The sequence below is a fragment of the Dromiciops gliroides genome, chromosome 4, assembly GCF_019393635.1.
Source record: "Dromiciops gliroides isolate mDroGli1 chromosome 4, mDroGli1.pri, whole genome shotgun sequence".
Taxonomy (NCBI): Eukaryota; Metazoa; Chordata; class Mammalia; order Microbiotheria; family Microbiotheriidae; genus Dromiciops; species Dromiciops gliroides.
The window spans coordinates 340522406-340535581 of NC_057864.1; the positions used below are offsets into that span (position 1 = coordinate 340522406).

The 13176-nt window shown below is 37.2% G+C and overlaps 1 protein-coding gene across 5 annotated transcripts in view; it reads right to left on the reverse strand.

The window, feature by feature from the left end:
* WASF1 (WASP family member 1) overlaps window positions 1-13176 on the reverse strand; it is a 125995-nt gene that overhangs the window by 26124 nt on the left and 86695 nt on the right. For all 5 annotated transcript variants that reach the window (XM_044000509.1, XM_044000511.1, XM_044000513.1 and 2 more), the window contains one exon: window positions 11796-11956. In XM_044000509.1, the coding sequence (XP_043856444.1) occupies window positions 11796-11928 (133 nt within the window). In that variant the 5' untranslated portion in view covers window positions 11929-11956. The remainder of the gene's footprint in view (window positions 1-11795; window positions 11957-13176) is intronic.

The following is a 13176-nucleotide window of genomic DNA, read 5'->3' on the forward strand; positions in this document are numbered from 1 at the left end:
ATCTGATTTGGACCCGATGCAATACTTCTTGGCTATCCCTGTGCCATGCCTCGCTATGGATAGCCCTCTTACCTCCCATCTCCCCTTTACGTTGTCTTCCTCCCTTCATTAGAATGTAAGCTCTTTGTGGGCAAAGGATATTTTACTTGCTTGTATTTGTATTAGCACAATGCCTGGCACAAAGTAGGCACTTAATGAATGCTGTATCTATCTCAGGTTAGACTCTGAACTCCTTGAGAGCAGAGACTGTCTTTTGCCTTTCTTTGTATGCTCAGTACTTAACCCAATGCCTGGCACATAGTAGGTAGTCAATAAATGATTATTGACTAACAACATATTACTATAAGGACCAAATTGAGTGTCCTAAATAAACTGAAATACAAGATAATACATCTATACAAGTACAGTCACTCTCAGAGATCTCCCTCTGAAATATGTTTAGGCTTTTATATTCCATTTCCAGTGGACTGACCTAAGTATGAAATTATTAAATTTCCTGGTCTAGCCAATTTAGGCTAAAATTTAGTTTTCTTACAAAATCCCAAATATCCTAGTTGAAAAGGAGAAATCTAATTCTAAAAATCTAATTAGTCAATTAGCATGGGGATTTATAATGGAAAATAATCATTACATTTATAATATCAAGAATTAAAACACTTTCATGTAATATGAGATGAATAAAAATATCAAATAATTGCCTGATTATCTAAAATTATATTTTTAAAGAGATATTTTAGGCCTGAAAATGTTCTACAGGTTAAATTCCATGACACTAATTGCATATTTGGCTCTGTAATAATATACTGCATTGCCCTTTTCTCCAAGAAATCAGGATCATCACAAATGAAAGGCTTCTGAGTTATGTAGGGTTGCTTACTGTACATATATGGATCCAAAATGCCAGACCTTTCTATTTCTTGGTCTCTCTTTGGTGTCAGATGTCTTTTCTTGCTGCTGTTACTAATTGTATCTGATTATTGACACCTTCCTTACCTTGCATCCCATCCCCTTTTCTAATTTGTTGTTTTAAATTTCTGAGGCCTTTAGAACTAGAAAAGCATGATTTTTAGAACTGTGGGTGTCCAACAATAATAAAGAGGTGATGAAATCCTCTCCTATGAATAAAACATATTAACTTTATTTAGTGAAAAGACTTTAATTCTCAGCTGAGTTCTGGGTAAATGAGGTTGCTGGATAGCTGGGACCTTGATAGGAGAATTGTATTTTGCTGTAACACATTTCCAGGTTTCTTGGGCTATTCCTGTAGGTAGGATCCTCTAATTTTATAAACTAAACTCCTAGAACCTGACTCAACTCTCTCTTTCCACCTCAAAATTAAATTCTATTTACAGAGCTTAGCTCCAATATTATACTTTTTCAAAAAGTGCTAAAATACTGTATTCTTTAGAATGAAAATTTCTCAAGTTTAAAATGACATTATGTAAAATGAATCAGCATTTCATTCTATAGATTATAAATGCTAAAGTGTACTAAACTATGTCAGTTCTATCCACTGGCTCAGGGTAGAATGCTGGGCCTGGAGTCAAGAAGACCCAAGTTCTAATATGGCCTTAGACACTGGCTCTGTGGCCCTGGGCATGTCACTTAACTTCTGTTTGCCCCAGTTTCCTCAACTATGTAATGGAAATAATAACAGGACCTCCCTCACAGGGTTGTTGGGAGAATCAAATGAAATCATATTTGTAAAGTGGTTAGCACAGGGCCTGACACATAGTAGGCAGTATTTGAATGCATATTGCCTTCCTTTACCCTATATTGAGTGAATTTTAGATGGGGGATAACTGTATGCTATCTGAAATATTTTGCTACTGTACAAATAAAAATATTGTCATATACTAGCTTATATCCAGATAATATTTTCTAATTTTCAATTCAATTTCTGTATGCAGCATTTTATTTGATCATCACATAATTCCCAAGTTAGTCATGTATTTTTAATGGATTAAAATTATATATGTAATGTTATATTAGTCACAACAGATGTTCAAACTTGAAAAATATCCTTTAACTACAAGTTCCCTATAATGATAATCATGATGATTGTTTCTCTTTGCAAAGTCTAAAATACCAAATATACATATTCCAGTGAACAGATCTGGGATCTCAGCAATGTGGGTACATCCTCTGGTGAGATAGTTTGCAATCCATCCATGCATTCTCATCCTGTGGAATTCTCGTTCACATCCTTGCATAAATCCATCACGGGAAGCACATTCTACCTGCTTGAGGCCTTTTTATAAGTTTCTTAAAACATGGGTGTGGGGCAGCTAGGTGGCGCAGTGGATAAAGCACTGGCCCTGGAGTCAGGAGTACCTGAGTTCAAATCAGGCCTCAGACACTTAACACTTATCAGCTGTGTGACCCTGGGCAAGTCACTTAACCCCATTTGCCTCACTAAAAACAAACCAAAAAACCCCCACCAAAACAAACAAACAAAAAGACATGGGTGTACTAGTGCAGCATAGAGTCTAACCTTCTGTTAGCTCAAAGGGGAAGATCTGTAAAATGCTTAGCACAGTACCTGGAATATAGCTGGTGCTTAATAAATGTTTCTTCCCTTGCCCCTTCCCCCCTCACTACTACTACTACATGACTGGTTCACCTTCTTTACCAGTCATCACGCCACTCCTTGCAAATAATTTGCCCTTGCTAATATGCTACAGCATATTTACACCTATCCTATATGTCTCTTCTCTTACCATGTCTTTGTCCTCCTTTTGGATTCATTGGAGACTGGTATATTCCATGAATTACCATCTTTGCAGGGAGAGTATTGTGTTAAAATAACTGAAGATCTAGATCAACTTCATTAATCAACTGTCCATTCATATTGTAGCCTGGACAATAGGCATTTATTATTTCTAGTGATTGTCCAGCTATTTTATTTTCATCTTATAGGCTTGGCCAACAATTCTTTTCACAACTACATGTATATATTTTTTTTAAAATCAAGAGATAAACAAGCATATGGGTTCATAACTATGTATTTTGCAAGATGACAGTAGCTATGGTATCAAAACCTAGATCTGAAAAAAATATTCTCCCTTTAGGCACAACCAACTTGAAACAGATTTAAATAGATAAGTTCTTAGTTCATATTTAAATCTATTTCCATTCTCATGTATAAGTTTTTTGATACCAGTTTTCATTAGATGACATTGAATTCAATCCACATTCATCAAGTTCAAGGCATAAGGCCTGGTACTTGATATAAAGACAGAGGTAATGATGCAGACCCTTTTCTTAAGGAGTCACTTATGACATAAGGACAAGTAGGAAAGGATTGGCCCAGGTGAATGGAGAAGGTGGAGATCATTTTTAATTCATGAGTGTTCAGCAGGTGGAATCAGGGCTTGGTCTTGAAGGAAGGAGGAGATATCAATGATGAGAGTCCATTCTAAGCATGAGGATCAGCTTGAGTAAACGATGGGAGTGGTGGAGAGATCAGAACAGAGTAGTACAGGTTGGTTGGACTAGAACATATGTACAAGAGAGAAGCATAGGATAAGATTGGGAAGATGTTCTTAAAATAATCTGAATGAGAAAAGATTAGTATTCAGGTAAAGATGGTTGGGTGGGGCCAGAAGCAAGATTTATTCCTAGGCCCAAACAATAGGATTTGGGTAATTGACTGGATGGTGGATACTAAGGAAGAAAATCAAAGATGACTCTGAGGTAGGAGTCACAGTTTATTGGTAGGATGATGGTCTTAGTAGGTTCTATGTGAATGCTTATTTCCTTCCTTTCCACTTCCCTAACAACAGAAATAGAAGTTAGACCTAATCAATCAACAATCATTTATCACATGCTAAGTATACACTATACATACATACATACATACATATATATATATATATATATATATATATGTCAGCCTTTCTGGAGGATGTAACTATGTGTTCACAGAGCTGAGAGGACTGATCCATGACCATCTGGAGAATAAGTAAGCCAAGAACATTGTGTTTTATCTTTACAATAAAAGGCAGACTTCTCATTCAAAGGCAAATCCTTCTTTTCAAATGGTTGCATTGAATATTACTTTAAAAATAATTCCAGTTGGTTAAATTTGTATGTTGAAAGTTGTCCCATAAAAGAACATCATCTGGGTCTTACAACATTTTCATTTGATAGAGAATTAGATACATTTGCATTTCCTTTTAGTATTTTGTTCTGACAGGCAAATAAAAGCCAACAGACATTTTGGATTCAGTATTTCTCCTTACCTAATCTGTTTCCACTGCATTTTTTTCCTATTAAAAATAATTTTACTGCATGTGTGTGTGTGTGTGTGTGTGTGTGTGTGTGTGTGTGTGTGTGTGTGCGCTGAATATCATCACTATGATCTTTCAAAGCTCCCTTTCAGGGTGCTAAGAAAGTGTGCTATCTAGCTTAGTGCTTATTGCTATAGCAATTGGCAACTCCCCCTTACTCTTTTTTTTTTTTTTTTTTGCGGGGCAATGGGGGTTAAGTGACTTGCCCAGGGTCACACAGCTAGTAAGTGTTAAGTGTCTGAGGCCGGATTTGAACTCAGGTACTCCTGAATCCAGGGACGGTGCTTTAACCACTGCGCCATCTAGCTGCCCCCTCCCCCTTACTCTTAACCCTAAACTTACCTAGTTAGCAGGCCCAGGCTTTCCACACTGTTCACCCACTCACACTATGCTAGATTTTATTTGTGGTTCTGCTGCTGCAGTTCTCTGTCCACCCACTCTCATTCCACTCACTCTTTAGGTTCCTTAACAATTTGGATAGTTTTTACTCTACCAGCCTCTAAATTAGGCTAGCTTTGAGGTGCTCATGATGACCAGTGGCAGTGATGAATGCAGTGGGTGGAGGAGCCATGGTCACCACTGCTATCCCTGGTTAATCATAATCCCCAGCATTTATATAAGGGCAGCTAGGCAATACAGTAGATAGAACACCAGGCCTGGAGTCAGGAAGACCCATCTTTGAGTTAAAATCTGGCCTCAGACACTTACTAAATGTGTGACCCTGGGCAAGCCACTTAACCCTGTTGGCCTCAGTTTTCTAATCTGTAAAATGAGCTGGAGAAGGAAATGGCAAATCAGTCCAGTATATTTGCCAAGAAAACCCCAAATGGGGTCATGAAGGGTCAGACACGATGGAAAAATGACTTGAACAGTAACAACTGCATTTATATAAGTATCATAAGGTTTGCAGAGCACTTTACAAACCATCTTATTTTATCTTCACAACCTCCCTGGTACATGTCATCATTATCCCTATCTTGTAGGTAAAGGAAACTGAGGCAGACAGAAGTTAAGTGACTTGCCTAGGTCACACAATTAAAAAGTGTCTAAGGCATAATTTCAATTTAGGTTTTCTTGATTCCAGGTTCACAGTTGAAATTCACTGTACTACTTAATTCAACAACTACTTAGTTATCTTATTGATACCTACTCTGAAACCCCGGGGACAAACTCTGGGAGGAGGGGGGCTACTGGAGTAATCTGGCTCTCTTGTCACTTAGATAATTATATATATAAGATTAGTCTCTAACACATAGTGTGACCCTGGACAAGGCCCTGAATCTTTCATTGCCCCCAGGCAATTTCTTAAGAATAATTTACAAAACAGTTGCTAGTCTACGCTGGTAGGGTGTTTTTTTCACCAGGTGTTTCTTATGTCAATGAAATTAACAGGTCTAGAATCCTTCCCTTCCTCTGCTCTCAGAGAAAACCCTTATCCTTTAAATTTATAAAGCATCAGAGAAGCAAAATGATGCCAGGCAAAACCCAGGTGCATATTCTGTTTTTGACACTGGCTGTAATATATCTAAGCAAAAAATATCTGCAAAATCTTGGGTTTCCTCATCTGTAAAATGTAAAAAAAAAAAAAAAAGCTGCCTTTACTGCACCGGTTTGTTCTGAGGATCAAATGAGATAATCACAGGCTGAAAACCTTAAAGCCCCATATAAATGTCAGCTACTGACATTATCCACATGGCAAAGGAAGAAACACAAAAACTAAGGAATCAGTTCATTCACCCAAATGCTGCAGTAGGATAGTTGTTTTTTTAAATACAAATATATACATGTTACAGTAATTCATGTTTTTTTTTTTACAGAGCATTTTAAGATTTGCAAAGCTTGTACCTAAACATCCTTTAATCCCTTACTCACTGATTCCTAAGAGAACAAAAACATTTTCAAGTTGAAAAATGTCATGGCCTCTGTATGTAAAATAAGCACCAGCACTACATAAAATACTTGTTGAATGAATAAAAGACACTAATAAAGATAAAACTTTTATCTTTTGTTATGGTTCACTTTTAAATCATGAGTTAAGGTTTACAAAGTACTTAACTCATAATAACTCTGTGAGGTAGGTGGTTCCAGCTTTATTATTTCTAATTTACATTGAGGGCATTAAGATTAAGTAGAGTTCAGTGATTTGCTCAAGGTTATTATACATAGCTGGGAAGTGGAAGAGATGAAATTTGAGCCCCGATCAATAATTCCTGCAACATTGTCTTTAAACACCAACTTATAGCAAAAGCTCATATTTATAAAGCACTCATACAAATTAAGGCAACTAGGTGGCTCAGTGGACACAGTGCTGGGCCTGGAGTCAGGCAGACATGAGTTCAAATCCAGCCTCAGATATTTGCTAGCTGTGTGGCTCTAGGCAAGTCACTAAACCTCTGTCTGCTTCTGTTTCCTCATCCACAAAAACAGCAATAATATTAGCACCTGCCTCCCAGGGTTGTTTGTGAGGATTAAATGAGGTAATGTTTGTATTTTGCAAACCTTAAAACACTATATAAATGCAAGCTATTAATGTTAGTCCCTCACCTCTCTAGTGAAAGGAAGTCTGATTTATCAGCTATTCTTTGGGGCCAAGATGAGTCATGCCCGTTAATCTCCAGTTTAGCTGCATTTTGGTGGTGTTTTCATTCACATTACTGTTGCCACTATACAGTTCTATTGCTTTTGCTTTCTTTGTTCTGTATCATTTCACAAAAATTCATAGCAACATATCGTGTTAGCAAAACCCAAAACAAAACAGGAAAAAGATGAGTGCCTAATAATGGGGAAATGAAAATAAACTGTGGTATGTGTGTATAGTGGAAAAGTACTGCATTATGAGAAATGTTAATATGAGGAATTATTTTATGTTCATTTCTTATAATGTAGTACTTTATTTCCATTTCACATTTGTTTAGCAATCCTCACATCACTGGACATATCCTATTTCTTTTAGGCTTTTTTAAAAACAAGAATTTTACTATGAATTTTTGTTAGATATGGGACCTTTCTTATGGTCACTGATGTCCTTAAGATATGTGCCCAGCAAAAGGATGACTAGGTCAGAGGGTATGATTGGTTTAATGTTTTTTTCTTAAGCAATGACAGCTGATATTTATGAAACACAAAGTGAGGAAGCATTTATTAAGTTCTTATTATGTACTAGGCATTGTATTCAGCACAGAGGATATAAAAAAATAGGCACAAAATAGCACCTTCTCTCAAGGAGTTCACAATCTAATGGGGAGACAACAGGCAGACAACTGTGTACAAATAAGCTGTGTGTACAGAACAAACAGGAGACAATCTCAGAGGTGTAGCACTAAGAGGAAGGTGGGATCAAGCTTTGACTTAAGGGAAGTTGGGGAGGGAAGGAGACAAGAAATGAAGAGGGAGAGAACTCCAGGCCTGGGGACAGATATTATAATGTCCTGGAGTTAGGAGGCATTACCAAGGAGGTAGGTGTCATTGTATTGCAGAGATCATGGAGAATAAAGTATAAGGAAATTGGAAGAGTACAAAGGGGCCATTTTATGAAGAGCTGAAAGGCCAGAAGACTGTATTTGATCTTGTATTTAATAAGTAACCACTAGAGATTACAGAATGGGAATGGTCAGTCCTGTACTTTAAGATGAATTTGACGAATAGAGTATGAACCGGAGTAGGAAAAGACTTGGGGCAGGGATACCAACCAGCAGGCTACTGCCAAAGTCTAGGCATGAGACAATGAGGGCCCAAACCAGGGTGAGGACAGCATCAGAAGAGAGAAAGGGGAATCTACAAGAGATCTTATGAAGATAGAATTGACAGAACTTGGTAACTGATTGGATATGGTGGGTAAGAGGCAGTGACGGGTCAGGGATTACATCTAGTTTGCTTTAAAACCGTTATCTCGTTTGGCCCTCGGTATAGCTCTGTGAGGATATTATCACTCCCTTCTTATAGATGAAGAAACTGAGGTGCAAAAGGGTTAACTGACAAGTCAGTGGGTATCTGAGGCGAGAGGAGCACAAACGTGCTCCTGAGATGTGACAACACAAAGAAAAGGAGACTTGTAGGATAGAACAGACTGCAAAGTTAGACTGGTCATTATCTTGAACTCCTTGAAAAAGAAGAAATAATGAACTGGAGACTGATAGATAAATGCCAGCAGGCGCTAGATAGAGTCATATATCTGGACTGGGTGATGGCAGCAGAGAGGGTCTGAGCAAGGAGGAGTATGTCCCACTTCTCCTGTCTCATTGTGTCAGGAGGCATGAAAGAGAGGGTAGCCACAAACATAGTGTCTGTGAGGTGAAACCAGGTTTCTGTAATTGTAAAAAAATAATGTGAAAAGAACATGTCTAATACAAAGCCAAGTCTGCTAATAAGACAATGGGAGCATCCAGAGGAGAGGCAGAGCTGGATGGGTACATGGGATGGGTAGGCCTGAGGTAAATGGTGATGAGACAATGAATTATGTTAGAACATGTCCACTCCCTACTATCGAGAATGTTGTGTTTAAATGTTTGGATATCTTCAGCTTGATTAAACAGTAGCCACCTACCTAGAAGAATGATTACTTTAGTGATGGTACATAATAAGAGAAAGAAAAAAATAATTGAGATAACACCAAAGTAAGTACCAACTCTAGCCAAAAAAAAAAACCAACAAACCATGCAATCTTTAATACCCATATAAAATGGAGGTAAGGGGGATGCAGAGCATGAACTTCAAAGCACCCAAGCTGAAAACTTCTACCAAGATTTTTCATTATATCTAAGAGCAAGAGACTCACTATATTAAGCATATTTTTGGTCCCTAGGACTCCCAGGATTCACATTTTTCTGATCTTTTTAAAAAATTTCTCTCAGTAGCCCATAACAAGGAGTTTTGAAATTATACAATTAAAAATGTAGTATGATACAGGTAAAAAATTAAAATGCAAGAACATTACAGAAATAAAAATTAATGAATTCCACTTTCATCATAAAGTCACCAGATGGGGCTGTAAGCTGCCAAGCATTTCCAAAAAAGAAACAGGTAAGAAAGGATTTTGATTCTGAGCTTCTCCAGGGGAAAAGTAGGTCAGGAAGCCCTTCATTTCTAATTTGAACTCTACTTGTTAACAAGGGTTTAAATAGGAAAGCATATCAATTATTTATTTGTTTACACTAACTGCTTCAAAAACCTCCAACAAAATGGCAGAAATATAGTTCTTGAGTAATTAGAACATTAGTAATGCCCCCCAAAACTTAATTTCAATATGATCACATTCTATATGTACTGGTAGAAAAACATTTATTCTACTCATCTTTCTGTGTTCAGTTGCTCCAACTTTAAAAGTTCATTCATTTTTTTTTTTTAGTGAGGTAATTGGGGTTAAGTGACTTGCCCAGGGTCACACAGCTAGTAAGTGTTAAGTGTCTGAGGCCGGATTTGAACCCAGGTACTCCTGACTCCAGGGCCGGTGCTCTATCCACTGCGCCACCTAGCTGCCCCTAAAAGTTCATTCTTTATTAAGGAAAAAAACGTTATCACTAGGAAGCAATAGCGAATTCCAAGTATTCTGTAGCATAATGTTTCTTCAGTTATTACAAAACTTTATAGAATTAGTCCTCTATTTATGTTCTAAGATGCTTGCTCCTTTCACTTAACAGAAAATAAATTTCTGGACTCAATTTCTGTCTTTTAGTCTGCTAACAATAATGGAAGTTTTTCTAAAGAAATACTAGATTTTTTAAAAAGCTTTTTTCTTCCCCAGAAAAGATTTTAGATAGACAACTGTTGTGAAATAAACTGTATGATTAAAAAAAAAACCAACCTAACCTTTTAGTTGGTATTAATATTTTTAATCACTTAATCAACAAGCACTCATCAAATATTTATTACTTGTCAAGCATCGGGCTAAACACTGAGAATACAAAGACAAAAGTAAAGCACTCCCTGCCCTCAATGGAGACAGAGACAAAAATGAACCAATACAGGCAGATACAAGTCAGTTGGTCAACAAGCACTTCCCGTGAGATAGACACTATGCTAACACTGGGTACAAAGGAGCCCTTCGGAGCAGGTGAACCAGAGAGACCTCAAGAAGAAAGAGATACTCAGCTGAATTTTGAAGGAATATTCAGATTCCAGGAGTGAGAAGTGAAGTCAAAGTATGAAAAATAGCCAATATGAAGACAGGAGATGAATGTTATGTGTGAGGGGCCACACAAAGTTCAGTATGGTTAGACCACAGAGAACATGAAGGAAAATAATATGGTGACTAGAAGGGTAAATGGGGGGGAAGTTATGAAGCCATTTTCAAAGTCAAACAGTTCACATTTGATCCTAGAAATGAAAGAGAGCCACAGGGGGGTGGGAGACATATGGTTAGACCTGAACTTTAGGAAAATCACTATCATGGTTGAGCAGATTGCAGAGATTTTAAACTCTTGGTCCCAGCGCAGCCCAAACCAGATTAAAATGTAATTGGGAAATGCATTTCTATTTGAGTTTGACACCACTGGAGTGGAGAACAGAATGGAGTGGAAAGGGATATGAAACAAAGGGAACAATTAGAAGGCTACTGCAATAGTCTAGGACTGTAGGTCAGAGGTGATGGAGCTTAAACTATGTTTGGCAACTAAATGGGTGAAAAGAGAAGATGTATGGGAGTGATTTTGTGGAGACAGAAACAAGAAGCCCTGGCAAATGACTGAATATATGAGGTAACTGAGAGTGAGGAGTGTAGGATATTAACAAGGTTGTTGTTAACCTGGATCATTTAACAGAAATAGGGTTAATTCAAAATGGCTTGTTGGGGTGTGGGGTAGGGTTAGGGAGAAAGACTCTGAGTTCTGTTTTAGACATGTTGAGTTTGAGATGCCCAAGAGACATTTTATGACGTGTGATAATAGTATCTTTTAAATAGCAAGTCTTAAATATATTTTGGGTTACTTAATCAATATAAGCCAGTGTTTCTCGTACTGTGGTAGTTCATAAAGGAGTTCTGTGGATACTGAAGAGACAGACCCTTTAGAGCTCCCAACATGTAGCTATAATCAGCCCTCTTTTATAGACACATATATGAGTAATTAAATTGATTTTCCACTTGTGTCTGTTGGGTTTTGCTCTAAAATATTTAGATAAATATATAATATACAAAAGAAACAATGTGCTGTGCCTATACATATTTATTTGATCTTAGAATGGGTCTATATGAAAACTCTTTAGGACCCAAAGGATTAAAAGAAAAATGTGAAGAGTGGGAGGCTAAATAGCAGTTTTCTGACTCATTTGACAACCCACTGAAGTTCTTCTAGTTTAGAATATGTAATACTTTGGGAGAATCTCAAAAAAAAACTTGTTAATTTTATTTGGTTTTATTTAACTATGTCAAACTATTTTCAATGTCTGTTTTGTTCCACTGCTCCCCTCCTAAAAAAAAAGCAAAAACTCACAGAAAACTATCTTCTAAAAATGCGAAACCATAACATTTTAATCTTGAAATTAAGTGCATTGACAATCATAGATACTTACTCAGACTACTCAGTTGTCTGATTATATTTGCCAAGGAGATATTGGTTACACATTCCAGTTCATTCTTAATGCCTCTGGGCAGTGCTGTATGGCACAGGTGCCTGGGGTCAATATTCCTCTTCACTAATGGCATTCCGAGATGAATCTATGTGCCAACTCACCTGGGAGGAATGAAATACAGTTAAAGAAGATTATTCACATATCAAAACTCAAATTTTCAATCACTTCTGAGTAATGCTGTCTTTCATATGCAAATGAACAATGACAATCTTTGCTTGGAAGAAATGCATGAATTTGGATGTTCAACTAACCAAAAAAATCAGATGAGATCTTCTACGTTGGATTCAAGTCATTTAAATTAAATCTAACTTTTATGAAACAAGACACCGCACTAGGCATATGTGAATAAAAAAGTAAACATGAAAGTCTCTTCCTTCAAGGAGCTTAGAGTCTACCTGGACATATATAAATAAACGCATAGTAATTTGAGGAGAGAGAGGATTGAAATATTAGAAAAACTGGGAAGATTAAAGATTCTAAAGTGGCAAAAGTGAGGAGAGACTGTATTGCTGGAATGAGGACAGCTTGTATGAAGGCAAAGAGCTGTAGATAGAATTCTGGGTTAAGGATCAACTGGTGGATTCTTGAGTACTATACAGAATGTTTGAAAGGAGCTAATATGCAATAAATCTGGAAAAGTAGGGTGGAGCTACGTTGTGGAAGACTTTAAATGCAAAGCTAAGGAAGCTGTATTTTATTCTAGAAGCAAAAGGGAGCCCCTCAAGACTTTTTAAGTAGGTAGATACAGACTCAGACCCAAGTAAGTTAGGAAAATTATTTTGCATCAGTTCATGTATGCTTTTCCATATGTCACTGAAATAATTTCTTCTTTTTTTTTTTTTACAGAATATTAGTATTTCACTATATTCATAGACCACAATTGGTTCAGCCATTCCCCCATTGATGGGCATTTCCTTACTTTACATTTGTTGGTTTTTTTCTCCCACAAAAAGAGCCGATAAATTTTTGTACTAATAGGGCCATCTCTTTTTTTGGTGTCTAGGCCTAACAGTGACTGATGATGAAGTGTATTATTCACTTCCTGACAGAGAGAGGTGATGGACTCAAGGTGCAGAGAGATACCTATTTTTTGCATGCAGCCAGTGAGGGAATTTGTTTTGCTTGACTATGCAGGTATATTACAAGGAATTTAGTTTTCTTTTTTTCCCCCCCCTCAATAGGGTAAGGGTGGGAGGGAGAGGAAATAGATCTTTTTTTGTTTTCTTTCTTTTTTTTTTTTGTGAGGCAATTGGGGTTAAGTGACTTGCCCAGGGTCACACAGCTAGTAAGTGTTAAGTGTCTGAGGCTGGATTTGAACTCA